Raw genomic sequence first — 27190 nt, forward strand, 5'->3', positions numbered from 1 at the left:
TCCTCACCGCCCCCCGTGGGGGGTGCACGTGTGGGTTCCCCAACACCCCCTCCCCCGCCCCCGGCCCCACAACCGGGCACCAGAAAGATTATTTTTTTAACACATAAAATGTATGACGGGAATTTTATCAAATAAAAACCCAGGAGAGCCCGGGGGTGTTCCTGTACCAGAAACCCCCGCAGGAATCCTGGAGGCAGGAGGGCCTGAGCAGAGGGGCTGGGAAGCCTCCAGGCGACTGCTCCTCTTGGAACGACAAGTTCCTGCAGAGGAAGAAGCCAGGGGTTTCCTGGGCACAGCTCGTGGGAGCGCACACCCTGCACTGAGGAGGCTCCCAGGCCCATTGCTGTTTTGGGTTTTGGCTGTTGGACCACACCCAGCAATGCTCAGGGCTTACTCCTGGCTCTGGACTCAGGAATTGGTCCTGGCGGGGCTCAGAGGACCATACGGGATGCCGGGGATGGAACCCAGGTCGGCTGCATGCAAGGCAAGCGCCCTCCCCGCTCTGCTATCGCTCTGGCCCGCCCCCCCGCCCCCGGTTCCATTTCTGACACCAAAAGTCAACCTTGAAGCGGAATCTAGGCCCCCTTTCCCCTCGGGGAAGTGAGGGAGAGGTAGAATCCAGGAGGAGAAGGTCTTAGGGGCAGCTCCCTGGACGTGCTGCCCCCCCTCACCCCGGGCAGTGCTGGCAGTGCTCGGAGGGTCGTGAGGTATCAAACAGGCTCGACCCCAGACCTGTGCATGTCGCTCTTGGGCCGTGTGCCCAGCCAGGAGGAGGTGACCGATGAGGCAGCGCCCAGCCCCTGGTGAGGGGCAGCGGGCAAATGGGGCCGCAGCCTCAGAGGGAGGACGAAGAGGATGAGGCGCCCTGCAGCAGCTGCTGGAACAGGGAGTGGGGCCGGCTGCGCAGGGCCGCGGGCGAGTCCAGCTCGGCCACCCTCCCGCCCTGCAGCACCAGCACGCGGTCCGAGTTCAGGATGGTGTTGAGCCTGCGGGAGAGAGGGAGGGGGCCCGTGGGTGGGAGGCTGCGTTCCCTCTGCGGGTGGGGGCGCTGGGTCTCCCCGGGGCTCTGCGCACCTGTGGGCGATGGTGAGCACCGTCTTGTTGGCAAAGCGCCTGCAGATGGTCTCCTGGAGCAGCTGGTCAGTCTTCTGGTCCACGCTGGCCGTGGCCTCATCGATGCACAGGATCTGGGGCGTGGGCAGGTGCACAGAAAGGGCTGCGCCTTGGGCCCCTCGTCCGAGCTCCGGCCCCACCCCCGGCCCGACCCAGCTCTTGCCCTGAGAGAGACACTAACTCGGGCCTTTCTTTTTTGTGTTTCTGACCCACTGGCCCCCTTGATGCTGAAGCCCGAGGCGGGGGGTACTGGAATTAAGCCCGGGCCCTCCGTGCTCAGACCCCCAGCTTCCTCCTGTGCCCACACCCCCCAAGGCCACCTCCTCTCTCCTTACCTTGGCGTCTGTGAGCAGAGCCCTGGCCAGACACAGCAGCTGCCTCTGCCCCAGGGACAGGCTCCGGCCGCCCTCACCCAGCTCGCCGTCCAGACCACCTGTGGGGCACAGCACTGTCACCTCCCAGGGCCTGCCCGGGGGGCCACTCTGCAGGGTGAGCCGGCACCCACCTGCGGCCGTGATCGCCTCCCCCAGGTGGCATTGCTCCAGGGCCTGCCACAGCGCCCCGTCCTCATGCAGGCCTTGGGGGTCCAGGTTCTCCCGAACAGTCCCGCTGAACAAGAAGGGCTCCTGGGGGATGATGGCCAGCTGGGACCTGGGGAACGGGGATGGGACAGCACAGGGATCAGCCTGGGCACAGAGAGTGGGTCCCCTCTGTCCACAGTACCCCTTGGCGACCGTGGGCCAGCCCGGTATGTCGCGCTAGGCGGGTGGTGTGTGTGAGGGGCCAAGGAACCCAGGGCCTCGCCCAGCACTTCCGGTAGGTGATACCACCTTCGGGGAGCACCAGAACCATCCAGGACGGGGGTGGGGGGTGGGGGGGGTGAGCTGCGTGCGTGTGATGGCTCAGAGAGTGGACGGTGAGGAAGGCCCTTGCCCTGTGCACAGCTGCCCCAGGTCTGATCAAGGCCCACTGAGTGATCTTCCTAGCCCTAGCGATTTTCAAGTGACGACCCGTGGACTGGTGGTGGACAGCCAGTGTGCAGAGGCTGGACAAGCAGGGGGCTGGAGCAGCAGCACAGCGGGGAGGACACTTGCCTTGCATGGGGCTGACCTGGGTCCGATCCCCGGCACCCCATGGGGTCCCTGAGCCTTGCTCTGGGAGTGAGCCCCGAGCACAGCTGGCGCCCCTACCCCTCAACAGAGAAAGGGAAAAGCCCAGGTTGGACAGCGCTGGTGGACAGCAGAGGGCGTGTGCCGGAAGCACGAGGAAGGAGGATGGGAGGCGAGGCAGGAGGGTCGCAGCCCTGGCCTGGGCGCCAAGAGCCACCCCACCCGCCCCCACGCCAGACGGCCTTCCTCGGTGCGCCCCCCAGACCTGAGCTCGGCCAGCTCCAGCTGCCCGCTGTCCACGCCGTCCAGCAGCACGCGGCCCGCGCTGGGCTCCAGCAGCCGGAAGAGCACCAGGAACAGGGAGGACTTGCCGGAGCCTGTGCGGCCCACGATGCCCAGCTTCTCCCCGGGCCGCACGGAGAAGGTGACGCCGTCCAGGGCGTTGGGCAGCCCCGGCCGGTACACCAGCACCACGGCCTGGAACTCCACGCTGCCCCGGGTCAGCCAGCCAGGGCCCAGCTGGGCGGGGAGCAGGAGGGAGAGAGAGAGGCAGGGACCAGGTGAAGTGGGGGGTGGGGGGGGAATGAGGGGAGCCTGGGGAGGAGGGGGGTAGAGCATGGGGGCCTGGGGACCAGGGGCACCCAGAGGAAGGCTGGAGGCTGCAGTGGCGTCTGAGGGGGCTGGAGCTGTGTGTGTGTGTGTGGGGGGGGGGGGGGACGGAGTCTGCAGGGGGGGGGGGGCGGGCCGAGGCCTACCTGCAGCGCCCAGCCCCGGGGCTCCTGGGGCAGCCCGCAGGAATATTCCTCCAGCCGCTCCACGCTCACCAGCATGGCCTCCGTCTTGGTGAAGCTGCTCACCAGGCCCGAGAGAAGACCGGTCAGCGACAGGGCGTAGGACAGCGACAGGCCCACCAGTCCTGGGGCAGAGGCGCCAGCGCTTAGACACGGGGGAGGGGGCACAACCCCACCCTGGACTCAGGGAGCGGCTCTGAGGGGCGCCCGGGGGGGGCCACAACTAACGAACAGAAGCCTCCTTCTAGTTCTGGTTCTAGTCCCAGGGCCCGGAGCGGGTCCGGCCGTTCCCTCGGGCTACTCCTGGCTCTGCACTCGGGAATCACTCCAGCCGGGGCTCAGGGGACCCCAGGGGATGGCACCGGGCTTGGCCACATGCAGGGCAAGCGCCCTCCCTGCTGTTCTACTGCTCCGGCCCCTGGGCGAGTCCCATCTGAGACTCCCTGACTCTAAAATGGGGGTGATGATGGTTCGAACGACCCCTCACAGGGGCCCCGGGGTGCTGGGGGGCCACGTCAGAGTTGGAGGAGCCAATGGCACAAGGGGTGAAGGGAGAATAAGGTGCCTCTGAGGGAACCGGTGAGGGCTCAGAGGGCTGCGTGTGCTTCCCCTGCGGGAGGACCCGCGTCACCCCCGCACTGCCAGGAGCCAAGCCCCCACTGCAGAGCTGGTACTCGGCCCCCGACAACCACTAGAACACAGGTGAGGGGAGGGCTGGGAGGGGGCTCGGACAGCTCACATGCACTCTGGGGGCTTGAGCCCCGACTGCACCTAGTCCTGGGGCCTGCACGAGCTGGGCCGGCTACTGCCACGAGGTCCCCCCCAAACACCCGGTGGAGGCACCTGGGTCGGCGAGGCCCTGCTGGTGCTGGATTAGAGCGATGGCGGCGATGGCGCTCACCACCGCGGCCCCCATCAGCTGCAGCCGGATGTCCAGCCACTGCTGGGCGGCACTGGACGCAAACTGGCACCTCTGGTTCAGCTCCAGGAGTCGCTGGTTCTCGTCCTCAAACCTGGGGGAGTCAGAGGGCATGGAGGCCCCGCACCCAACCCCTACCCACACCTCCACCTTGAGCTCACACACACACACACACACACACACACCCCTGGCCCCCTCCCTCCCATGGGGCAGGGGAGGGGCCAGCATGATGGGGTTCCCGCTCTGCTTCTGGAAGCTCATTCTCTTTCTCTCTTCTCTTTGGGTGCTCAGAGCCTCCTCCTGGCTCTTCCTTAGGAATCACTCCCAGCACTGCTCGGGGGACCATATGGGATGCCATAACCCAGGCAGCTGCATGCCGACCCGCCAAGTGTCCTACCCACTGGATCATCTCTCTGGCCCCCAAGGATCCCTTTTCCTTTCCTCCCCCTTTTTTGGGGGGGTGGGGGTTTGGACCAGGCCCAACCAACGGTGCTCAACACTTCCTCCCACTTGCACTCAGGAATCTCCCCCTGCAGTGCTCGGGCCCCTGCACCACCTCTCCGGGCCCCCAGAGGCCCCTTCTCCTGACCGCTTCCCCTGCCCCTCCCTGCCCTCCCTGCCTCTGCCCTCCTCTCCCCTCGGGCCCTGACCCAGCCCACCTGTCGCTGGTGCCGGCCGCCCGGAGCACGGGGAGGCCGGCCAGGGTGTCAGCCAGGTGCGTGTAGAGGGGCGAGAGGGTGAGGCTGCAGAGGCGCCGCAGCTCGCGGGAGGACGCGCGGAAGTGGCGCTGCACGCGGTAGTAGAGGGCGCCGAGCGGGGGCAGCAGCAGCAGGAGCCAGGGCAGGCCGTAGCCCAGCACGGCCAGGAGGCCCAGCAGGCCCGCGGCGTTGGCCAGGAGGATGTTGAGCAGGAAGGGCAGGCTGTCGTCCGTGCAGGCCACGTCGGAGGAGAAGCGGTTGAGGACGCGGCCCGTCGGGGTGGCTTCGAAGAAGGTCACCGGCGCCTGGGTGGGGGGCAGTGGTGGGGCCAGGGTTCAGCGGGCCGGGAGCCCCCACCCCCCACCACAGGGCGATGGGGAGGGAGCAAGGGCCACCCTTGAGAAGAGGGAAGACGTGACGCGTCCCGGAGTAAGTGGGGGAGAACGGAGGGCCCAGCGGAGGCGGGACAGAGAACATTCCAGACTGCACGGGACGGGCGGCAGCTCTCGGTCACAGGGACCAGGGCTTCAGGAGATGGCGAGATGCATTTAACTCCCGGGGCCAGCCAGAGGCTGTGGGCAGTGGGCACAGTCAGTCCCTTCCAGGGGCTGGAGCAATAGCACAGCGAGTAGGGCATTTGCCTTGCACGCGGCCGACCCGGGTTCGATTCCCAGCATCCCATAGGGTCCCCTGAGCATCGCCAGGGGTGATTCCTGAGTGCAGAACCAGGAGGAACCCCTGAGCATCGCTAGGTGTGACCCAAAAAGCCAAAAAAAAAAAGTCAGTCCCTTCCACAGCCAAGCATGCAGGGGCTGGGCCTGGGTGTCCCAGAAACTCCCTTCCCTCGCCCCACCGTCCACTCTGCAAATGGTCCATTCCGGGGCTCTTGGGTTTGGGGCTGTTGGTTTGGGGGCTCCCTCCAGTGGTGCTCAGGCCTTACTCCCAGCTCTGGCTCTGTGATCAGATCACTCCCGGAAGTATGCTGAGCAGCATATGAGGTGCCGGGGACCAAAAACAGGTTGGCATGTGCAAGGCGAACTCCCTACCCATTCTCTTGCCAGCCCTGTTTGTTTTTTGACCCATACCCGCAAGTTCTGTGGCCCACAATACAGACAGGACAGAAAGGAAGCTCGGGCCACAGAGATAGGACAGCGGGGAGGGTGCTGGCCTGGCACGCGGCTGACCCGGTTCCATCCCAGGCATGCCATCTGCTCCTCTGAGCACCGCCAGCAGAGAACCCTGAGCACGGCCACATGTGGCCCCCCCCAAACCAAAGATGAAAAAAAGGGAAAAGGAAGGGAGCTTGTGGGGCTGGAGCGATAGTACAGCAGTTAGGGTGTTTGCCTTGCACGCGGCCGACCTGGGTTCGATCCCCGGCATCCCATAGGGTCCCCCAAGCATCGCCAGGAGTGATTCCTGAGTGCAGAGCCAGGAGGAACCTCTGAGCACTGCTTGGTGTGACTCCCCCCCAAAAAAAAAGCAAAAAAAAAGAAAGGGAGCTTGCTTTAGCCTGAGAGAAAGGCCCTCACCGGCCACCACCGCTCCAGGTTGATTCTGGGATGCGTGCCCCGCCAAGCTAGCCCTCCAGGGCTGGGTCTGCCCTGCGACCACCACCGTGAGGAGCTCCTGGCTCCTAAGGCCCTCCACCCACTGGAGACCTGGACAGGCGGACACTCACCTGGAGGGCCCGTGGGACAGGGACAGGCAGACACTCACCTGGAGGACACGCCGAAGCAGGCGGCGGTGCAGCACGCCCGTGGCCCTGAGCGTGCCCGCCGCAAAGAGCACGGCCCGCAGCAGTGTGCACAGCGAGTTGGCGCCCGCGATCGCGGCATAGACTGTGAGGTAGAAGCGGACGTCCGGGCTGGAGCCGTTGGGGGCCGCTGCGGGCAGCAGGAAGGTGGAGGTGCTGGGTGGTGGGGAGGGGGCTGTGGGTAACCGAGAGCAGGGCCTCTCAGGGCTCCTTCCCACCCTCTGGGAGCCACAGGACCCCCGCCGAAGCCCTGGGCCCGACCAGCCACTCACTAGAGGCTTCCGGGGGAGAAGAGGAGCAGGCGGGCAGAGACGGGGTCGGGGGCGGCTGCCTTCAGGGAGTGGTTCCCGCTGGCCTTCAGCTGCGAGATCCAATAGGACAGCCACCAGTCGGCCGCATTGCGTGTGGCTGCAGGGCGCCAGGAGGCAGCTGCGATCATCAGCTCCCCTCCCCGCTCCCTCTTCCCCCCTGACCTGGGCTTCTAACAGCCCCTCTGCGTGGCCCCTGCCCCCAGGGCACTCCCAGGAGTGTCCTCTGCCCCCGCTGTCACTCTTCGGGCAGAGCAGATTCTGAAATGTGCAGAATGGGAGCCTGCCTTTGCAGGTGGCAGGACCGGAAGGTGTGTGTGCAGCGCCCCCCCCCCTTGGCCAGAGAGATACTACAGCGCTGGCCTTGGACAGGCCCACCTGGGTCCGATCCCCTGCTCCCCTCATAGGGTCCCCCAGCGAGGCCAGGAGTCACCCCTGAGCATCGCCGGGTGTGGCCCCCAAACAAAACAGAACATATCCCTCTGGGCCTGGGGCTCCCTGAGATGGGTGGGGCGTGGGGGTCCACCTGGCCCTTGTCCCAACTAGGGAGGGACCCACCTTGGGGCCAGGGGACAGATGTGATGGTCGGTGGCCCCAGGGCTCCTACCTTGCATGAGAAGCAGGGAGAAGAGGATGGCCAGGGCCAAGGCCTGGCCCACGGCCCTCCAGTAGGCGCGGTACACGCGGAAGGCCACGGCCCCCTCCTGCTTGCCCTCCCGCTGCAGCAGGCCGCCCGACGTGCTCTCTTCCAGCTCCAGCCCCTTCTTCGCCTCCTCTGGGCTCTGCACCGACGACGGGGCCGTGCCTGGGACAGGGAGCAGCTCAGCACCGCAGTGTTGGGGCCAGGGAGGTGCTCGGAGGCTCGGGGGCAGGTGCTCCGGCCCCATCCCCAGCACCGCCGTAGCCACGGAGCCAGGAGGAGCCTGAGCACTGTGGAGCGTGGCCTAAGCACCTCCTGCCCCCCACAAAGTAATTCATTTGGGGGCCAGAGAGATAGTTCCAGGGTTGAGGCACTTGCCTTGCAGGTGGCCAACCCAGGTTTGAATCCTGGACACAAAATAGGGTCCCCAGAGCACTGACAGGGGTGACCCCTGAGCGCAGAGCCAGGAGTAAGCCTTGGGTGATGCGAGGTATGGGCCAAACGCACCCTCTTCCCCCCAAAATTTTAGGGTCAGGGAGATAATACAAGGGTTGAGTGCTTGTCATGCGCACGCGGCCCTTGGCTCGGTGCCCTCCCCTGAGCACAGAGCCGGGAGCAAGCAGAGAGCAAGCCCTTCCCTGCCCCGCGGACATACCTGGGCCCGACTCCGGTCCGTGCTCAGCACAGGCTCTAGGCGCTGCTTGAACCAGAGGCAGGATCTCCGAGGGTGGCCCTGGGAAGGGAGGGGAGGCTGTTGGGAACACACCCCAGCCCACTCTCTCTGCACTCCTGGGAGAACCTTCCCTTCTCCGCCCCGCAGCGGTCTCTGTTCTGGTTACTGCTGCTGCTTTTTTGGGGGTTTGGTTTGGTTTGGGGGCCACACCCCATGATGCTCAGGGCTTACTCCTGGCTCTGCACCCAGGAATCACTCCTAGCTGTTCTTGGGGGGACCAAAGGGGATGCTGGGGATTGAACCCGGGCTGGCCGCGTGCAAGGCCACGTCCTTCCTGCTGTGCTGTGGCCCCGGCCCCTCCCGTCACTGTTTCTGACCTCCTGACTGCTCGCTCTCCTGAGAACATCAGCCTGCTCTCACAGACCCTGGCCTCCAGTGCCCGAGACACCCGACCCACTGGGCTTTCCCAGCAAAGCCCCGTCCCTCCCGCTGTCCACTTCACCCCCAGAGGCCTGGGCTGGTCACAGGAGAGCGGCCGGCAGATCTATCTCCCACTGTCCCCTGGCTGGGCTCCTGCTGGGGTGGCGTTACCAGCCCGGACGAGGCGTCCAGCGTCCAGCAGCAGCACCAGGTCGGCCTTGTCCAGGTACTCGGTGCGGTGGGTGCAGAGTAGCCGCGTGGTGTCCCCCAGCAGACCCAGGATACAACGGTGCAGCAGGTGGCGGGCCACGTCGGCGTCCACTGCAGCCAGGGGGTCATCGAGCAGGTACAACTCCTTCTCCTAGGGTGAGAAGGGCCGTGTGGGGGCTGGAGCAATAGCACAGCGGGTAGGGCGTTTGCCTTGCACGCAGCCAACCCGAGTTCGATTCCCAGCATCCCATATGGTCCCCTGAGCACCGCCAGGGGTAATTCCTGAGTGCATGAGCCAGGAATAACCCCTGTGCATCACCAGGTGTGATCCAAAAAGCAAAAAAAAAAAAAAAAAAAAAAAAGAAGGGCCATGCGCATATGCGACCTGGGACGAGAGCTCCTCAGGGAGGATGGGGGAGGAGTGCCCACCCCATGCTGGCCTTAGAGGAAATGGGGAGACTGGAGGGTGGGCAGCCCCCGCCAGCAAGCCAGAGCCTTGGGCCGCATGAGGTTCTCTGGGTCCCCATGCCTCCCGCCACATGATGTTGCTTATTTTCTTCTGGAGCCATGCGGTGCTCAGGGCTGACTCCTGGCTCTGTGCTCAGGAACCACTCCTGGTGGACTTGGGGGGACCATATGGTGTGCTGGGGGTTGACCCCAGGTGGGCAGTGTGCAAAGCAAAGACCCTAACCGCTGTGTTATCACTCCGGTTCACGTATTGCCTTTTAGAAAAATATTGGATTCAGTGTACTTTTTCTTTTTTTTTTGCTGCTGTTGTGGTCATCGTTTGGTTTTAGGGACACACGTGGCGGCTCTCAGGGATTATTCCCAGTGGTGCTTGGGGGACCAAATATGGAGACAGAATTGAAACAGGGTTGGCCGCGAGCAAGACAAGCACCCTGCCCGGCCCCCAAGGGAACTGAACCCAGGGTCCTGTCCATGGAAGCGACGGCTCCACTGCAGAGCCCCATCCTGCAGGTCACCCCATAGTGGGTTGGGGTGCTGGCTTTTTTTCTGTTTATTTTGGTTTGGGGGACACACCTGACAGTGCTCAGGGCTTACTCCTGGTTCTGTGCTCAGAGGCCACTCCTGGCAGGGTACCGGAACTGTATATGTTACCAGGGATTAATGCCACATGGAAGGCAAGTGTTTTATCCCTGTACTATTTCTCAGCCCCTTAAAGGTTCTTTTCTTTTCCCTTTTTATTTTTGGGTTTGGTGCCACACTGGGCTGTGCTTACGCAGGTCTCACTCTTGGCGGTGCACAAAGGACCAATGAGGTGCCAGGGCTCGAACCGGGGTCAAAGCCAACACCCTTCCCACTGTGCCATCACTCTGGCCTCCCACGTAATTCTTTAATTCTGCCTTAAGTCTGCAAAAGGGAGGTAGAGAGAGCAATGACCCAATGGAGGGAGCATGGAAGGAGAGGGAAAAATCTGTGAGGCTCAGGTATTGGGAGGGGTGGGAGGGGGGGTATACTGGGGTTCTTGGTGGTGAAAAATGAGTACTGGTGAAGGGAGAGGTGTTTGATTACTGTATGACCGAGAAAAATCTGAAAGCTTAGTAACTTTTCCCACAGTGATTCAATAAATAAATATAAGAAGAAAAAAGAAATAAAATTATGAAAAAAAAAAGTAAGGTGGAGTTCATGCCCAATTCAATCAGCTAATCAGTGGCTAAATAAATAGCAGTACTCCTACATTAAAAAAAAATATATATATATATGTGAGGGATTACACGTGTAATCCAATCAACGGCCAAGATCCAGAGACTATAAAACCCAGCTCCCGGAAGTGCGCGGCCGCATTTGCAGCCGTGCGACATCTTATCTCATTCTTACTTTGGACAAATCCGGCAGGCTACTGAATGTCACCTGCCCACACGGCAGAGTCTGGCAAACTCCCCATGGTGTACCCAATATGCCAAATACCAGTAACAATGATGGGTCTCATTCTCCCAACCCTGAAAGAGCCTTGAATATGGCACTTTTTAAAAATCTCAGGGCTTGGACGAAGGAGACGTTACTGGGGCCTGCTCGAGGCAATCGACGAACAACAGGATGGTCGTGATCGTGATCGTGATATATGTGAGGCTGATCAAAACAGTCAGGTGAATGAGACCAGTTGTAGTTACTGGTTTTGGCATATCGAATACACAGCGGATAGCTTGCCAGGCTCTTTCGTGCGGGCGGAATACTCTCGGTAGCTTGCCAGTCTTTCCGAGAGGTATAGAGGCTTTTGGGGTGGCCTCTAATCACCCTTTGAACGATCGGTTTGAGGCCCTCCATGTTCCCAGAACGAAGAGATGCCATTGGGCTACACTAGCACGCGACAGGGACAAATGGAGACGTTACTGGCGCCCGCTCGAGCAAATCGACGACTAACGGGAAGTTAAGTGATTAAGTGATTAAGTGATCAAAACAGTCCCAGCCCCCAAGGGTGGCCCCAAACAACAAACAGATGCCGAGGAACAGAGATTGGGCTCAGGGGCTGCGGCGCTGGCCGTGTAGAACCTTACCCAGGCTTGCTGGCCGGCATTGCAAATGGTCCCTGGGCAGAGCCAGGCAGAGCCTCCAGACTCCCCTTGGTGTGCCCCCCAGGCCCCCCTGACAATCAGAATAACGATGTAAAAAATCCCCACTTGCCCTGCTCAACTGAGCTTCAGGCGCTCCGCCTTTGACTCACCTGGTACGCAGCGCGAGCAAGGGCGATCCGGGCCCGCTGTCCCCCGCTGAGGGTCACCCCCTTCTCCCCCACCTCCGTCTGGTCCCCAGCAGGCAGGATCTGAAAGGAAAGGCCCGCAGTTCTGGGTAGTGGGCTCGGCCGGACCGCCTGCCTCACCTTTCCCCGAGGAGGAGCTGAGAGACGAAGGGCTGGAGAGCGGCCAGAGGACAAGGCCGTAGCTGGCATGCAGCTGACCGGGGTCAGATCCCCGGCATCCGACACGGTCCCCCGAGCCCTGCCAGGGGTAATTCCTGAACCCTGCCAGGTGTGGACCCCTCCCCAAGAGAAGAAGCCAGGAGACTTGCGGCTGGGCTGGAATTGGGGGTGAGTGATTGAGGGGGACAGATCCTAATTCTAGCAGCAATAGCCCTTCCTGGACACGAGCTAAGTGCTTAGCCCTGGACGGGCGTCATTCTAGGGAAGTGAGGCGGATTTCCTTTCCACAGAGGAGACTCCAGTTCAGTCTCCGGCGAGCCAAGGGCATGGCTGGGGCAGAACACAGATCAGAAGCACAGATGCGCCCCGCTTCCCTCTGTGGCTGTTGTTGGTCCGACGAGAAGGCTGGGGGCTGAGTATGCATGCAGCGGTGGGCTGGGTACACTCAGTGACAGTGCTCACACCGCTGGCCTGGTTAGTGGCTGGGGGTCGCACTCCCCTGGCCGTGGGGCCCACCAAGGGGTCTCACTCCTGGCTGCAGGGCTCACACATCTTCAGCTGTGGTGCTCGTAGAGAGGGTCACCTAGGGCTACACGTGGTGGTGCTCAGGGGTTCCTCCCGGCTCTGTACTCAGGGATCACTCCTGGCAGTGTTCAGGGAACCCTCTGGGATGCTGGGGATCGAACCTGGGTCAGATGGCTTCAAGGCAAGCACCGTGACCACTGTATCATCACTCCAACCCCATGGGGGTCAGCAGACCTGGTGGTGTTCAGGGCTTACTCCTGGCTCTGCACTCAGGGGTCACTCCTGGTGGGCTATAGGGACTATGGCGGAACTGGGGACTGACCACACTCAGTAGGGCTGGCAGGGTCCAGTCTGGCGCGTGTGTCACCAGAGATGGAGTATGGCGAGTGCCTTGGCCACTGACCCAGCTAGTGGGGCCCAGTTGTAGTCACCCAAGCTCACTTCCATGTTTTTTTCTGAGGGCGGGGGGTGGGGGGCACATGTAGTGGTACTTGGGGCTCACTCCTGGCCCTGTGCTCAAGGTTCACTCCTGGTGGGGCTCAGGGGATCATATATGATGCCGGATTTCAAACCAGATCGGCTGCGTGTGAGGCAGGCGCCCTCCCTGCCACCTTGCTTTCGCTCCGGCCCCTTCTGTGCCTCTTTTATTTTATTTTATTTATTTATTTTTTGCTTTTGGGTCACACCCAGCGATGCTCAGGGGTTATTCCTGGCTCTGCACTCAGGAATTGTTCCTGGCAGTGCTTGGGGGACCATATGGGATGCCGGGGATTGAACCCAGGTCGGCCGTGTGCAAGGCAAACGCCCTCCCTGCTGTGCTATCACTCTGGTCCCTTTGCCTCTTTTAAAAAGGCGATGATGGTAAAACCTGACAGCCAAGTTCTTGTAAGGCTGCAGCCCTGGTCCTTCCTGTGACCTCTGAGTGAGCTCCGTAGCTTAGGGTCACCATCACACAGGGGGCCACCCTGGTGCCTCCCCTTGGGGAAGACTTGTCCATCTCTTCATAGCACCCAGCAGTGCCCCCGGCCTCCCAGAAGACTCGGGGAAATGTCTGCTACAGAAACTCACGCAGCATTAGGCAGGCCAAAGGGAGCTTCCTGCAGATTCTGTGCTTGCTTGGACAGGACAGTGGGGAAAGACGGGCCTGCGTGGACCTTGGGGGTTAGGTGGGAAAGCCAAGGAGGAATCTGGGAGCCCACAAACTGGGTCTTCTGGACAGAGGGAATGAACAGGTGGGGCAGGGGTCACAGGGTAACTCCACACACCCAGCCTGGGGCTGAGGTTATAGAGAGGCGATGGAGGACCTATTGACTCAAAATCTTGAGACAGCGGCTGGAGCGACAGTACAGCGGGTAAGGCATTGGCCTTGCACGCGGGGTTTGATCCCCACCACCCCTAGGGTCCCCCAGTCCAGCCAGGAGTAAGTCCTGAGCACATTCGGGTACGGCCCAAAATCCAAGACAAACCAAACCTGCAGCTGACTTCCTAAAGGCAACGCCTCTGAGGGTTCCTCCCGCCCCCCCAGAGGCTTCAGGGGTCCCCGAGCTACTCTCCAGCCATTTCCCATCACCTCTCAGGACATACAGAGAAGGGGGTGTACCTGGAAGCTGGACCCTCTGGCAGGACTGAAGTCTGAGAGCCCAAGAGTAGCAGATCCTGCACAGAAAGGGGGTCCCTGATGCGCAGGCAGGGGAAGAGGGCGTGAGGGCCGGGTACTCACACTGAGATCTTCGTTGAGGGCACAAGCCTCGAGCACTTCCTTGTACAGCCTTTCATCAAATTTCTTCCCAAACAGAATGTTGTCCCGGATGGTGGCAAACTGGATCCAGGGTTCCTGGGTGGCCAGGCCGAAGCCTCTGGACAGCCCACGCACTGCCACCCGGCCACGGAGCCTGCAGAGAGCAGGGCGGGCAGCACGGGGGACTAGCTCCCAACAGGACCCTCCACACACAACTTCTGCCTCCGACCCCGGCTCCCCACTGTGACTCATGGTTTCCTGGACCAGCAGCCGAGGAGGCTGAGGAGTGCCAAGGCGGCCAAAGGCTCAGGGCATGGGGAAGGAAGGAAGGATGTGTTCAGGTGTTGGCACATGGAGAAAGTGGCCACCACACAGAGGCACCCAGGCCTGCAGATATGGGTCTGGAGCAACAAGACAGCAGGTAGGGCACTTGTTTTTTTGGTTTTTTTTGGGGGGGATGGGCAGGCTTGTGCCATACCCAGTGATGCTCAAGGGTGACTCTTGGCTCTGTGCTCAGGAATCACTCCTGGTGGGTGGGGCCATATGGGACTCCAGGGATGAAACCCAGGTCGGCCACGTGCAAGGCAAGCACCCTTCCCGCTGTATTATCGCTCGGGCCCGGGTAGGGCATTTGTCTTGCAAGTGACCAACCTAGGTTTGATCCCCGACCCCCATATGGTTCCCCGAGAACCGCTGGAGTGATCCCGGAGCACAGAGCCAATGGTAAGCGCTAAGCACCCCTGGTTATGCCACCAAAGCAAAAAGCAAGAAAACAGCGGGAGGAGGGGCAGACCGAGCAAATCCTTGATGCAGGAGACTCTGCTGTGCTCATCAGCCCCAGTTGCTGGATGCAACTGTCGAGCTTGGAGCACACCTCTGAACACTGCTGGGAATGGCCCCAAAGGTAAAATAAGAAAGCCCCGCCCCCACCCCCGCCCCCATACGGCTGCCCCTCTCCTGATTCTTCCCCGTACAATCCTCTTTTCTTTGGAAGGGGAGGCACACCCAGCAGTGCTCAGGGCTGACTCCCGGCTCGGACTCCTGGCTCGGAACTCAAGGACCACTCCTGGTGGTGCTCAGGGGACCGTATGGGATGACGGAGATTAAACATGGGTCGGCCATGTGTAGCCAAGCGCCCAACTCACTGTCCTCTCTCTCTGGCCCAGGGCCCTCATTCTAAGAGAATCAAAACAGCTGAATGTTTTTCTTCTGTGTGTGGTGCCAGGGATGGAACCAGGGCTTCATACAGGTGAGGGAAATGCGCTGCCACCAACACCCCCACCACCCCCAGGGCCTTCTCTGCTCACTGACAGTGCTCTCAGCACCTGCCTGGAAACTCCCAGCACAGGGCTATGTGGGGAGGGGGCAGTTTGCTGAGGTGGGCGCACGGGGTGAGGGTGTTACCTGTGGAGCTCCCCCGCGATGGCAGCCAGCAGCGCGCTCTTCCCGCAGCCCACCTTCCCCACGATGCCCACCAGGACACCCTGCAAGGAAGCCACAGGCGAGCCGGGGTCAGGCTTCCCCCAGCCAGGGCTGCGTGTCATCCTGGGGCCTGGGTCCAAACCTCAGTTCTCCTGCTGCCAAAGAATCCTCTCCCACGCCCCCCCCCCACCACACACACACACACACACACACACACACACACACATTCAGAGGAGCTAATGCTGATGCCGTTCTCAGCAAAGGGCATCTAGAGAGGACCAGGTGGGGGTGGGGAAGGTGTGGGAGGGAAAGCACCTCAGTGCTCCCCAGGCAGCCCCGGGTGCCCGAGATGCCGGCTGGGTCCACCTGAGCCAGACTCACTTCCCACACCTCGGCAGGAAGCAATGTCTGGCCCAGGTGCTCATTTCTGTGTGTTGTACTATATTTCCTGGCTGTCCCTGAGTTCATGGAGATGGGCCAGAGCAACAGTGCAGGGGGTTGAGGTACTTGCCTTGCATGTGGCTGACCCCAGTTAAGTCCCCAGCACCACCTATGGCCCCCTGAGCCCCACCAGGAGTGGTCCCTGGGCACAGACCCAGGAGTAAGTCCTGAGCCTGGCTGGGTGTGGCACAAACACACACACACACACACACACACACACACACACACACACACACACACACACGCAGACTCCTATATTCACGGAGCTACCACAGACACATCTTGAAGCAGAGTTCTGATTCACGAGCCATGATCCAGAGACTCATAAATAGATCTTGAAAGAGATCAATAAGTGGCAGAATTTCTCCTCGACCCTGCGCCAGGCTGAGTCGTCTGGGGCAACATGGAATGGGGCAAGTGAGCCCCCACACCTGTCCAAACAGAGCCCTGGCAGCCAAAAACCTCCACACTGCACAATCGCTGCCATGCTCCAGGCTAGACTTCACTGCTCGGACAAACCTCATCCAGAAATTAATCTGCTGAAAAACTCGGTATATAGATTTTGTGACTGAAATCTCCAACTTTCATGGAGCTGGGGATGGGCTACTTCCCCCTACTCCCTGTACTTCTGAAAGCCCTGCAGGCACACCACCCTGTTAAAAATTCAACTCCAGCAATACCACCCCATTAAAAATGTTGGACTTCCGGTCCGGGGTGATAGTACAGCGGGTAGGGTGTCTGCCTTGCATGTGGCCGACCCAGGTTAGATCCCCAGCATCCCATATGGTCCCTCCATGTCTAGCCAGGAGTAATTCTTGAGTACAGAGCCAGGAGTAACCCCTGAGCATCACTGGGTGTGACCTAAAAAAAAAAAAGCTGGACTTCCTAGGTCACACTCATCTCAAACTCTACAACACTGATAAAGCAGGAGTAAGCCCACCACATTGGATGGGATGTAATGTAGAAAGCAACCAATCTCGATTAACCTGCAACATCTTAGGAATCTCTAATACAAGGGTTTAATAGCTCCATGGTGAGATACACCATCTTCATTAACTTTCTTCTAAGGAAACATATTCAAAATACATATTGCAGGGGCTGGAGCGATAGCACAGTGGGTAGGGCGTTTGCCTTGCACGCAGCCAACACGGCCGACCCAGGTTCGATTCCCAGCACCCCATATGGTCCCCCGAGCACCGCCAGGAGCAATTCCTGAGTGCATGAGCTAGGAGTAACCCCTGAGCATCGCCGGGTGTGACCCAAAAAGCAAAAAAGCAACGACAAAAAAAAAATATATATATATATAGCTAAAATATTTTGATATATGTATAGTGCAGTAATAACAAGTAATGTCAAATAAATTATTGAGGGTCTGCTATGGGGGAGGCTTAAGACTTATGGTAGTTGGGAAAATCATAAATAGTGGTCGTGGGACTGGTGTTGGAATATTCAATGTCTGTAACTAAACTGATGACTTGATAAAGTTATAAAATCAAAAAAAGGGGGAAAAAATAGAAACAGCATTTCACAATGACTCCACCCTGCCAACTAGGGTTGGCCCCTCTGCCAGGGGGCACCGGAGCCAGGGGGTGCTGTGACCCTGGCAATGCTGCCTTTCCCCGGATGCAGCCTATCAGAGAGGGGGCTGGGTGGTCTCCCTGGAGCTGCGGGAGAGAGTGGTGGCACGAAGGGACATGTGCCTGGGAAACCTGCCAGGTGTCACCACAGCCTGGGTATAGTATAAGTCCTTGTTTGCTGAAGGTAGGTCCGGGGAGCGGGGGGGGGGGGGGGGGGGTTCTGTGGCTTAGATCAAAAACAAAACACCCTGACCGACACATTAGCAAAATTCCTTTGAAAAATTCCAGCCTCATCTTGCCTGAACTAAGAGGGAAAAAAAAAAAAAAGCCAAGAGTGCCAGCCAAGGACGTGAGCCAAGTGTGGCAGAGGTGGCCCCAGGGAAGACTGAGGTTGAGCTGAGGGGCAAAGGGTTGGACAGAGGTCAGGGGGGTGAAGACCCAGAACCGGGGCACCCAGACCCAAGGGCTGTGGATGCTTCACTCGGGTCGAGTCTGCAGCTGGGGGTCACGGGGTGAGCACTGCACCCCAGGCTACAGGGAACCCTCCGGCAAATCTCTTGGAAGGGCCAGGGAGAGCTCAGTGGGCTGGACCACATGCTTTGTATACAGGAGGCCCAGGTTCAATCCCCAGGACTTCGGATGTCCCCCCCAACACACACACACACACACACACACACACGCACACACACGCACAAGCTTCCATGGGAGAACCTGCCAACAATGCTAGGTGTGGCCAAACTATCTTATTCATCCTTTTTTTGTTTGCTTTGTCTTGGGGCCAGACCCCGGCCCTGCATTCAGGAATCACTCCTGGTGGTACTCGGGGAACATACAGGAAGGACTGACCCTGGGTTTGATGCAAATGCCCTCCCGGCTGTCCTACTACTCTGGCCTCTCCCTCTTCTCGGACAGGCTGCAGGGCCTCTCCCCAGGTGCCCAGAGCAGATGCGGAACCTTTGTTCAGACAGACAGAAAGACATACACAGACACACACACACACACACACACACACACACACACAAACACACACACAACTGTTGGTCTGGGCTGAGGAGACGTGAGCCGCCTACAGAGCAGAGGCCCAGGCAGGAGTATAGAGAGGAGACGCCTGCTTTGCACACAGCTGACCCCAGTTAGATCCTTCATACCTGGGGTCCCCAGAGCAGCACTGGGAGAGACCCCCGAGCAGTCAGGAGTAGTCCCCGAGCACCACTGGGTGTAGCTCACCTCCCCCATCCCCCCAAGAGACACAAAGACCTGAGATGATGTGACCCCATATGGGGGGGAGGGTGGACAGTGCAGGCTGAGACAGCGTCTCCTCTCCAAGGACCGTCCACTCACCAAACCCCTCCAGCCCTTTCCTCGGTGATCAGAGCCACCAAGTGAGACCCCCAAACAGTCCACCTTTGCCAAATGACCCCAATCTTTACCAGATCCAGGCTTTGTCTGGGGGTCACTGGGGGCAACTAGCTCTGTCCCTGCCTGCCCCCCAGGAATTCCCCCATTCCTTTGTGAACGTCTGACCCACGGACCTTCTTCACGTCGAGGTGGCTGATGTAGGTCTCCTGGCTGGTCCCAGCCGGGTCCCAGGAGAACAAGGCTTCATGCAGCTCCACAGCCGTGGAAGGTTCTGTGGGTGGATCTGAACAGGGAAGAAGCTGGTCGGCTCGGGCTCCTCACCCACCACTTCCCTGCGTGGTCCACGGCCCACGTGTCCCGCACACAGACCCATCCAGAACTAGGGGCTGGAGCGATAGCACAGCAGGTAGGGCGTTTGCCTTGCATGCAGCTGACCCTGGTTCGATTCCCAACATCCCATAGGGTCCCCTGAGCACCGCCATGGGTAATTCCTGAGTGCAGAGCTAGGAGTGGCCCCTGTGCACTGCCAGGTGTGACCAACAACAACATCAACAAAAAGGACTTGCACAGAACTAACTCGGTCTCAAGTCTCAGCGTGAGGCACCCCCCACCCCACGCCTGGGTCCGGGCTCGGCCTGGCCCCAGTCTTCTTGGCCTCTTCTATGTACTCTGTCCAAGGCAGGGCATCTCCCCACACTTGTGTGGGGACCCCTCTAACGCCCCACTTACCTGGGCTGTAGTAGGCCTGGGGGTTGTGGTTGGGAAGGTCCAGGAAACGCTGGATCCGGTCCAAGGACACTTTGGCCTCCAGCAGGCCGTTGATGACCCAGGGGAAGTTGTTGAGGGGAAGAATGAGCATGTGCACCAGGGCCAAGGCCGTGAACACCTGGGGGGGTGGGGGGAGGCATCCTGAGACTCTCCGAGGGGCCCGGGCACAGGTCTGAGAAGGGAAGGACTGAGGAGTGACAGCACCAGCCCTGAGATGAAGGCCGCCCCCAGATAGCCCTAGACCTGGCTAGGGAGGGGCTCCATCCCTCAACGCATGGCCCGCTGCAGTTCCTGAGCACTGCCAGGTGGGGCCCAAGCTAACACAACCCGTGCAGCACATTCTGAGCCCTTGAGATTTCCATCTGAGAGTGCTGGAGCAACAGCACAATGGGGAGGGCGTTTGCCTTGCGCGTGGCTGACCCGGGTTCCAGTCCCGCCATCCCATATGGTCCCCAGAAGCTACGCCAGCGGAAAGAAAAACAATTTTTTTTTCAACCTGATAATTACAGAGGTTGAAATCCCTGGCACCACATGGTCTCAAGAGTACAACCAGGGGTTACGCCTGAGCACAGAACCAGGAATGGCCCCTGAGCACCTCTGGGTGTGGCTCAAACCCTATATGCACACATGCACGCGCGCTCATGCGTGCACAAACACGCACACACACAGACACACACAGAAACAAAGTAGCCAAACGCAACAGTGATCAAGAAGATGCCTTGCCCAGCTCAGATAGAGAAGGGAGCACCAAATAAAGGGTGTTGGGAGACTCCTCCCAGGATGGGAGAAGCATGCTGAAAGTAGACTACAGACTGAACATGACTGCCACTCAATGCCTCTTTTGCAAACCACAGCACCCAAAAAGGAGAGAGAGAACAAAAGGGAATGCCCTGCCACAGAGGCAGGGTGGGATGGGGGGGGGGATGGGGGATGGGAGGGATACTGGTATCCATTTTTTCATTTCATTTCATCATCCTGTTATTCGTCGATTGCCTCGAGCAGGCCCCAGTAACGTCTCTTTCATCCTAGCCCTGAGATTATATTCAAGGCTATTTAGGAGAATGAGACCCATCATTGTTACTGGTATCTGGCATATTTGGTACGCCACGGGGAGTTTGCCAGACTCTGCCCTGTGGGCAGGCTACATTCGATAGCCTGCAAGTTTGTCCAAAGTAGTAATGAGACAATAAGATGTCATAAAAAAAAAAGGGTTCTGATAAGATGACTTATCAGAGACTATAAAATCCAGATCCCGGATGAGAACAGTGCAGAACTGGTATCCATGGTGGTGGAAAATGGGCACTGGTGGAGGGATGGGTCCTTGATCATTGTATAACTGAAACCCAAGCACAAAAATCTGGAAGTCTACTACTGTACCTCTTGGTTTGTCACTAATAAAAAATGTTTAAAAAAAGATGCCTTGCCAAGTCATGATAATTAGGATGAGTGAATAATCCTGGGCTGGACAAGAAGTTGGAAAGGAAAGAAGAGAAGTTGTTTGGAGAGAAGGGTTATCTCTGCAGGCCACAGAAAAGTTTCCTTTCAGGAGACCGCAGACACAAGAGAGCGGGTGAGCCTCTTGTCTCATATATACCTGACCTGGGCCCCATGCCTGGCACCCCACACAGTCCCCTGAGCACTGCCAGGGGTGATCGCTGAGTGCAGGGTCAGGAGTAAGCCCTGAGCACTGCCGGCTGTGCACCCCTCACCCGCCCCCCAGAATAAAATCCCTTCAGAGACTCGGAGCTACAAGGCAGAGCCAGGGACCCTCCCCCCACCAGCACGGAGAGCAGGGGCCCACCTCTGCGTCCCTCCCACCCTCACCTTGGTGGCCGTGAGCTGGTGGCCCAAGAGGACGTAGGTGATGAAGATGACGATGGAGATGACCACTGGCAGGGCGGCCCACAGGTACACACAGGCCGCGTCCAGGTACTTGATGACCCGCAGCCTCCCCAGCTCTCGGGCCCGACAGGCCTCGACGCGCGACCCCAGCGCCTGCTCCCAGCCGAAGAACTTGATGACCCGGATGCCAGCCAGCACTTCCGCCATGAGCTAAGGAGGGGGAGAGGGGACAGTGCGTGTGTGTATGTGTGTGTGTTGGGGGGGGGGTGTTTCTCCTGGGGGGCTTCCCCTCCTGGCCTTGACCCTGTACCTATCCCAGGGAGACAGCTCAGAGCAGGAATCCCCCACTTTCCCAGGAGAAATGTCGGTGAAAGGCACTTGCTCTAAGGAGGGGCTTACTGCCCCGGGGACAGGAGACGCAGGCTCTGGGGGCCAGGCACCAGCATAGCCCCAGTGTGGGGACACAGGAGCATCGCTGGGGCTTCCAGGAGACTGTGGCCAGACAAGCCTGTGACGGGCTGGGGCCAGATGGGAGTCCTGGGCCCCGAGCACATGCAAGGCCCCTAGCTGTGAGCCGGGACAACTCTGTGCTCCCCAAAGGGCCTTGGAAAGGTGGTCAGTGGCGGTCACGGTCAGGGTGGCGGGGAAGGCCTCAATCCTGACAGCTCAGGGCTGGAGCAATAGCACAGCAGGGAGGGCGCTCGCTTTTGCACACGGCCAACCCGGGTTCGATTCCCAGCATCCCATATGGTCCCCTGAGCAGTGCCAGGGGTAACTCCTGAGTGCAGAGCCGGGTGTGACCCAAAAAGAAAAAAAAAACAAATCCTGACAGCTCTCAGGGCCACCTGAGAGACAGCCCCCAGCAGCGGAGGGTGAAGGTGTGTAAAGGGACGCCCAATCTGCAGAAGCCAGCACTAGTTCAGGGAACACTCAGCAACTGGACTCAGCTTCGAGGGGGCAGCCAGGGCTCCCCGCGGCATGTCCACAAGCAGTCATGGGTCTATCGCAGAGGCGGCCAGTGACAGGGGTGACGCTCATTTGAGGAGCACAGAAGGGCACAATGGGCTGGAGGAGCAGGAGGCCTAGGACCTGATGCCCAGCACCTGCACGGTCCCGAGCAGAGCTGGGAGTAACCCCTGAGACCACAGGGTGTGGCCTCTCTCCCCCATTCGATCAACGAGGGTACGGGAGGCAGCTCAGCATGGGGGGCAGGGGGGCGCATGGCCGCGGGTGTGTGGGGCCCTAAGTTCTATGCCAACACCACGAAAACAAAATCCATTGGATCTGGAGCCAGGCTGTAGTCTCTGCCTCTGAGGGGCGACTCCATCCCTGGAACTGCAGGTGGAGGATGGGGGGCATCTGGGCTGAAGTGGACATCGGGGAAGGAGATTGCCTGGCTCACAGCTGCCCTGGGTTCGAAAGCTGGCACCCCATATGTTTCCTGGGGCACCACCAGGAGTGATCCCTGAGTACAGGACCAAGAATAGGCCCTGAGCACTGCCAGGCATGGCCCCCAAACCCAAACCAAACTCAAGCCCAACCACCTTATCCTGTCCCAGACAGGGCCAACTCCCCTCTGGTTGCTGAGGGTTCAGGATCCGCCATCACCTCCCCGGGTGCCAGACACTGCCTCAAGCACTTTGTCCTCTGATCATCACCACCACTCCAGGCCTCAATGACCACCCCTGATCCAGACACGAGCAAGGGGGGCCCACAGAAGCTCGTCAGAGGTGAGGAAAGCGGCCAACGGGAGAGCCAGAGTGTGCAACCAACCTGTCTCCTTCTTTTGTGGTTGGGCCACGCCCAGCGATGCCCAAGGGTTACTCCCTGCTGTGCACTCAGGAATTACTCCTGGCAGGACTCAGGGGACCAGACGGGGTGCTGCAGAGTGAGTAAGATCAGCTGCGTGCAGAGGGCTGAAGTGATAGCACAGGGGGTAGGGCGTTTGCCTTGTACGCGGCCGACCTGGGTTTGATTCCCAGCATCCCATATGGTCCCCTGAGCACCGCCAGGAGTAATTCCTGAGTGCAGATCCAGGAGTGACCCTTGTGCATCGCCAGTTGTGACCCAAAAAGCAAAAAAAAAAAAAAAAAAAAAAAAAAAAAATCAGCTGCATGCAAGACAAGCGCCCTCCCCACTGTGTATCTCTGGGTCCTGCTCCCCACGGGACAGAGTGTGAGTGTGTGAGTGTGTGTGTGCGCATGTGCGCGTGTGTGCGACAGAGGGGAGAGGGAAAGGCCGCGAGGTGGGGGATGCCGAGGGGCCCGCACAGCCCCTCACCTTCACCCGCGCGTCCTTGTGCAGGAGCATCCCCTCGTTGCTGGCCATGATGCGGGTGGCGATGGCTTTGTTGACGGGTACCAGCAGCACGGCCAGGACCAGCCCCCCCACGAAGGCCACGCCCACCTGGCGGTGGAGCAGGTAGAGGGTGATGGCCAGCTGCAGGGGCAGGCCCCAGGCCTCGTGGAAGCTCCCCGCGAAGTTGAGCAGGCGCTCCGAGTCGGTGCCCAGCAGGTTGAGGGCCTCCCCCGTCGGGGGGCGCCGGGGCCCCAGCTGCAGCACCTTCTGGTACAGGATGCCCATCACCGCCCCCTGCACCTGCAGCATCACCTTCCGGACCTCGAACAGGTACTGATTCTGCAGCACGGCCCCCAGCACGGCGCCGCTGGCCAGTCCCAGGGCGTAGAGCACGCCCCGGCTCAGGGGCTCCTGCCCTTCCTCCAAGAAGCCTACCAGGAGGGACAGCAGCAGCGGCCCCGAGAATCCCACCATGGTGCTCACCAACTTCAACACCCCGAGGGCCAGGTAGCGCCGCCCGAAGGCCCCGTGAAGGGCCCGCCACAGCTGGGCGCCCTCCTGCCAGTGGGACTGGAGGAGCCGGGTGAGGAAGGCGGGGTGCAGCCTCGAGGGGAGCCGGCACGTGTCCTGGGGCTCCTGGAGCTCTCCCCGGGCCCCGCGGGCCAGCAGGGGGCTCAGCCAGGCATAGGAGAAGCGTGACAGCCAACTCTCCCCATCCTCAGCAACCTCACGCTCCTGCGCCTCCGGCAGGAGCTGCTCCGGAAGCCCAGGACCCCCTGAGCCCCCTGGGAACGCCCAGCCCAGCCCATAGCCCAGGAGCGCGGTGAGCTGCAGAATGAGGAGGCAGAAGCGGGAGAGGGGCCCCGGAAGGAGGGGGGGCAGGAGGGTGCCCCGCTGGCAGTGCCATAGCAGGGTCAGCACGAGGGCCGGGGCGGGCAGGAGGGCCGTCAGAGCCAAGGACAGGGGCCCCCGGGAGCGGCTGTGCGGGGAGCGAGCCAGCACCCACAGGGCCACACCGTGGCTGAGCCAGGCCACCGCTGCCACGCCACTGGCAAGGACCTCCAACCCCAGGGGCCCGGGGCCCGCCCCTGGGGGCCAAGCAGCTGGGAGCAGGTCGAGGAGGGGAAAGACGGAGAGCAGGAAGGAGGTCGTGAGTCGGAGCTGCCAGCCAGGAATGCAGGAAAGGCTGTACTCTGGGTTCCTGGGGATAAGGGGAAAAGAAAAAAAGGCACATCACGGCTGACTTGGGACCCCCCATACCTCCCGTGACTCACAGAATCAACTCCCTTGCCGGCACTGTGCGCCCAAGCCTGTAACTGCAGCCGGGAAGCCAGGGTCTTTTCTCCCAGGAAGTCCTACTGGATTAACAATGATCTGCACTGTATATGGTCCTCTGAGCACCGCCAGGGGTCACTACCGAGCACAGAGCTGAAAAAGCCTCGCTCAACCCACCTTACCCCCAGCAACACCCAAACAAAAGAATACAAAGCAAAATCCCAAAATGACAGTCCTTTGGGAGCTCAATAAGACCTTTATGAAACCAACAGAAACTATGGTGCTCTCACTTTGGGCTATCCTGAAGTGAGACCCTCCAAGAGATATAGCCAGGCAGGAAAGGATCTGGGGGGGGAGGAGGATTCTTCACTACTCAGGGTACTGATGAGGATTCTGAGAGGGAAGACTGACCAAAGTCCTAAAGTGGGACATGGTGAACTCGGAGCCCATGTACCAACCTCCAACAGCCAACATAACATACTTCGTTAGTTTTGGGGTCACATCCTGGGGTGTTCTGGGCTATTCCTGGCTCTGTGCTCAAGGGATTTGAACCATGGTTAGCCATATGCAAATGGAGGGCCTTATCCCCTGTACTATCTCTCTGGCCGCCAAATGTTTTTCTTAACCTAGGAACTCAGGATTCACAGCAGAGTCTTACAACTTCAACACAAGTCCACCTACTCTGGACAATAGTGTTCACTCAATTTTGCATCCACTTCATGATGAGCTGTGCTTGGGCATCTGAAACTGCACACATGTGACGATTTGCACCCCGCAAAAGGGCACCATCTATGTGCCAGGGACAGAGTTACATGCATAAACGCGCTATCTGATTTAAAATCTCTCCCAGAAGGGGCTGGAGCAAGTACAGCGGGGATGACATTTTCCTTAGCATGTGGTGCACCCGGGTTGGATCCCCAGCATCCCATATGGTCCCCCAAGCACCACCAGGAGTAATTCCTGAGTGCAGAGCCAGGAGTAACCCCTGAGCACCGCCGGGTAGGACCCAAAAAGCATACAATTAAAAATTAAAAATAGGGGCTGGAGTGATAGCACAGCGGGTAGGGTGTCTGCCTTGCACGCGGCCAACCCGGGTTCGATTCCCAGCATCCCATATGGTCCCCTGAGCACCGCCAGGAGTAATTCCTGACTGCATGAGCCAGGAGCAACCCCTGAGTATTGCCGGGTGTGACCCAAGAAGCAAAAAACAAAATAAAATAATAAAAATAAACTCTCAGCAATGCCATGGGGTGAGCACAAGGAGATTACCCAAAGGCACGCTGCTGCCAAGTGGCTAACGCCCAGCTTCTGCTCTACCCGTGCTCCACTCCCAAGACCTGGCTCTTCTGGTTAGACTCCGGGGACGGGGAGTGTCCGCGGGCACCGAGGACAGATGTCCCGCAGCTCCCCTGCTACCCACCTCGGAGTGCCCCAGTGGCAGGCACTGAGCACGGCGAGGAGCGCGTGGGGCAGGGCGCTGAGCACCAGCTGGGTGAAGCAGTGGCCCGTGGTGTCGCCCTCCCACACCGGGAGCGGCTGCGACTCGCTGGTGCCGCACAGCTGGGCCAGGAACTGCTCCATGGACGCTCGACCTGCGGGGACAGCGGCAGTGGAGGAGGCGACAGGCGAAGGGGACGCGGCGACCGGCCCGGAAGCGGGGCTGATTGACAGCCGGCCGGTCCCGCCCCTCTCGGCCCCGGCCCCGCCCCCTCGGCCCCGGCCCCGCCCCTTCTCGCGTTACCTCCCCAGGTTCGCCGTCTCCGGCTCCCCGGGGCGGGCCGGCCTGAGGTCCGACCCTCCGCCGGGCTCCGCGTGTCCCCGCGGCCGGGCTCCCCGCGCGCCGCGCTCCGGAACCTCTAACCCGAGCAGCTGCGTGCCGCCGGATCCGAGTTGCAGAGCACCGCCGCCCAAGAGGGAGCGCAGCCGCGGGGCGGGGCGGGGCCCGCTCGCACGGCGCCCCCTAGCGGCGGGAGGCCTCTCCGCCACCGTGCGCTCCCCCCGGCCGCGGCCGCGCGCCCTCAGTCCCGCGCCCGCGCCCGCGCCCGCAGGGTTGCTGTCCGCTAGGAGACACGGGGCATCAAACTCTAGCTTGGGAAAAGGACTTCGTGCCGGAGCAATAACGACAGCGGTAGAGTGCTTGCCTTGCACGGGGCTGACCTGGGTTCCATCCCCAGCACCCCTTAATAAGATTCCCCGATCTTTCTAGAAGTGATTCCTGGGGCTGGAGCAAAAGCACAGCGGGTGGGGCATTTGCCTTGCACGCAGCTGACCCGGGTTCGATTCCCAGAATCCCATATGGTCCCCTGAGCACTGCCAGGGGTAATTCTTGAGCGCCCCAGGAGTAAGCCCTGTGCATCGCCGGGAGTGACCCAAAAAGCAAAAAAAAAAAAAAAAAAAAAAAAGTAGAAGTGATTTCTGAGCAAAAGAACTAGG

At 60.2% G+C, this 27190-nt stretch overlaps 2 protein-coding genes across 2 annotated transcripts in view; one reads left to right on the top strand and one right to left on the bottom strand.

The window, feature by feature from the left end:
* Nucleotides 1-27190, top strand: part of DLK2 (delta like non-canonical Notch ligand 2) — a 442344-nt gene that overhangs the window by 5875 nt on the left and 409279 nt on the right. The window lies entirely within an intron of this gene.
* On the bottom strand, nucleotides 760-26601 carry ABCC10 (ATP binding cassette subfamily C member 10). Its single transcript, XM_056126331.1, has 22 exons — nucleotides 26499-26601; nucleotides 26178-26349; nucleotides 23465-24683; nucleotides 21167-21394; nucleotides 19304-19460; nucleotides 18748-18857; nucleotides 15180-15259; nucleotides 13758-13929; nucleotides 11318-11416; nucleotides 8596-8785; nucleotides 7987-8064; nucleotides 7299-7496; nucleotides 6656-6791; nucleotides 6347-6539; nucleotides 4592-4935; nucleotides 3857-4026; nucleotides 2978-3138; nucleotides 2488-2741; nucleotides 1619-1764; nucleotides 1449-1546; nucleotides 1075-1187; nucleotides 760-986 (listed from the first exon to the last, which is right to left on the bottom strand). The coding sequence occupies exons 2-22, from the start codon at nucleotides 26336-26338 to the stop codon at nucleotides 836-838; spliced, it is 4458 nt and encodes a 1485-aa protein (XP_055982306.1). The 5' UTR covers nucleotides 26339-26349; nucleotides 26499-26601; the 3' UTR covers nucleotides 760-835.

Source organism: Sorex fumeus, unplaced genomic scaffold, assembly GCF_029834395.1.
Source record: "Sorex fumeus unplaced genomic scaffold, SorFum_2.1 ptg000061l, whole genome shotgun sequence".
Taxonomy (NCBI): domain Eukaryota; kingdom Metazoa; phylum Chordata; class Mammalia; order Eulipotyphla; family Soricidae; genus Sorex; species Sorex fumeus.

Bases quoted from the DNA above. Each gene is read 5' to 3' on its own strand.
- ABCC10 (XM_056126331.1), bottom strand. From the start codon at position 26,338: ATGGAGCAGTTCCTGGCCCAGCTGTGCGGCACCAGCGAGTCGCAGCCG. The intron at 18,858-19,303 runs GTAAGTGGGGCG...TTCCCTGTTCAG, and splicing joins CCAGGCCTACTACAGCCCAG to ATCCACCCACAGAACCTTCC. The intron at 6,792-7,298 runs GTAGGAGCCCTG...GGCGCCCTGCAG, and splicing joins CTCCCTGCTTCTCATGCAAG to CCACACGCAATGCGGCCGAC.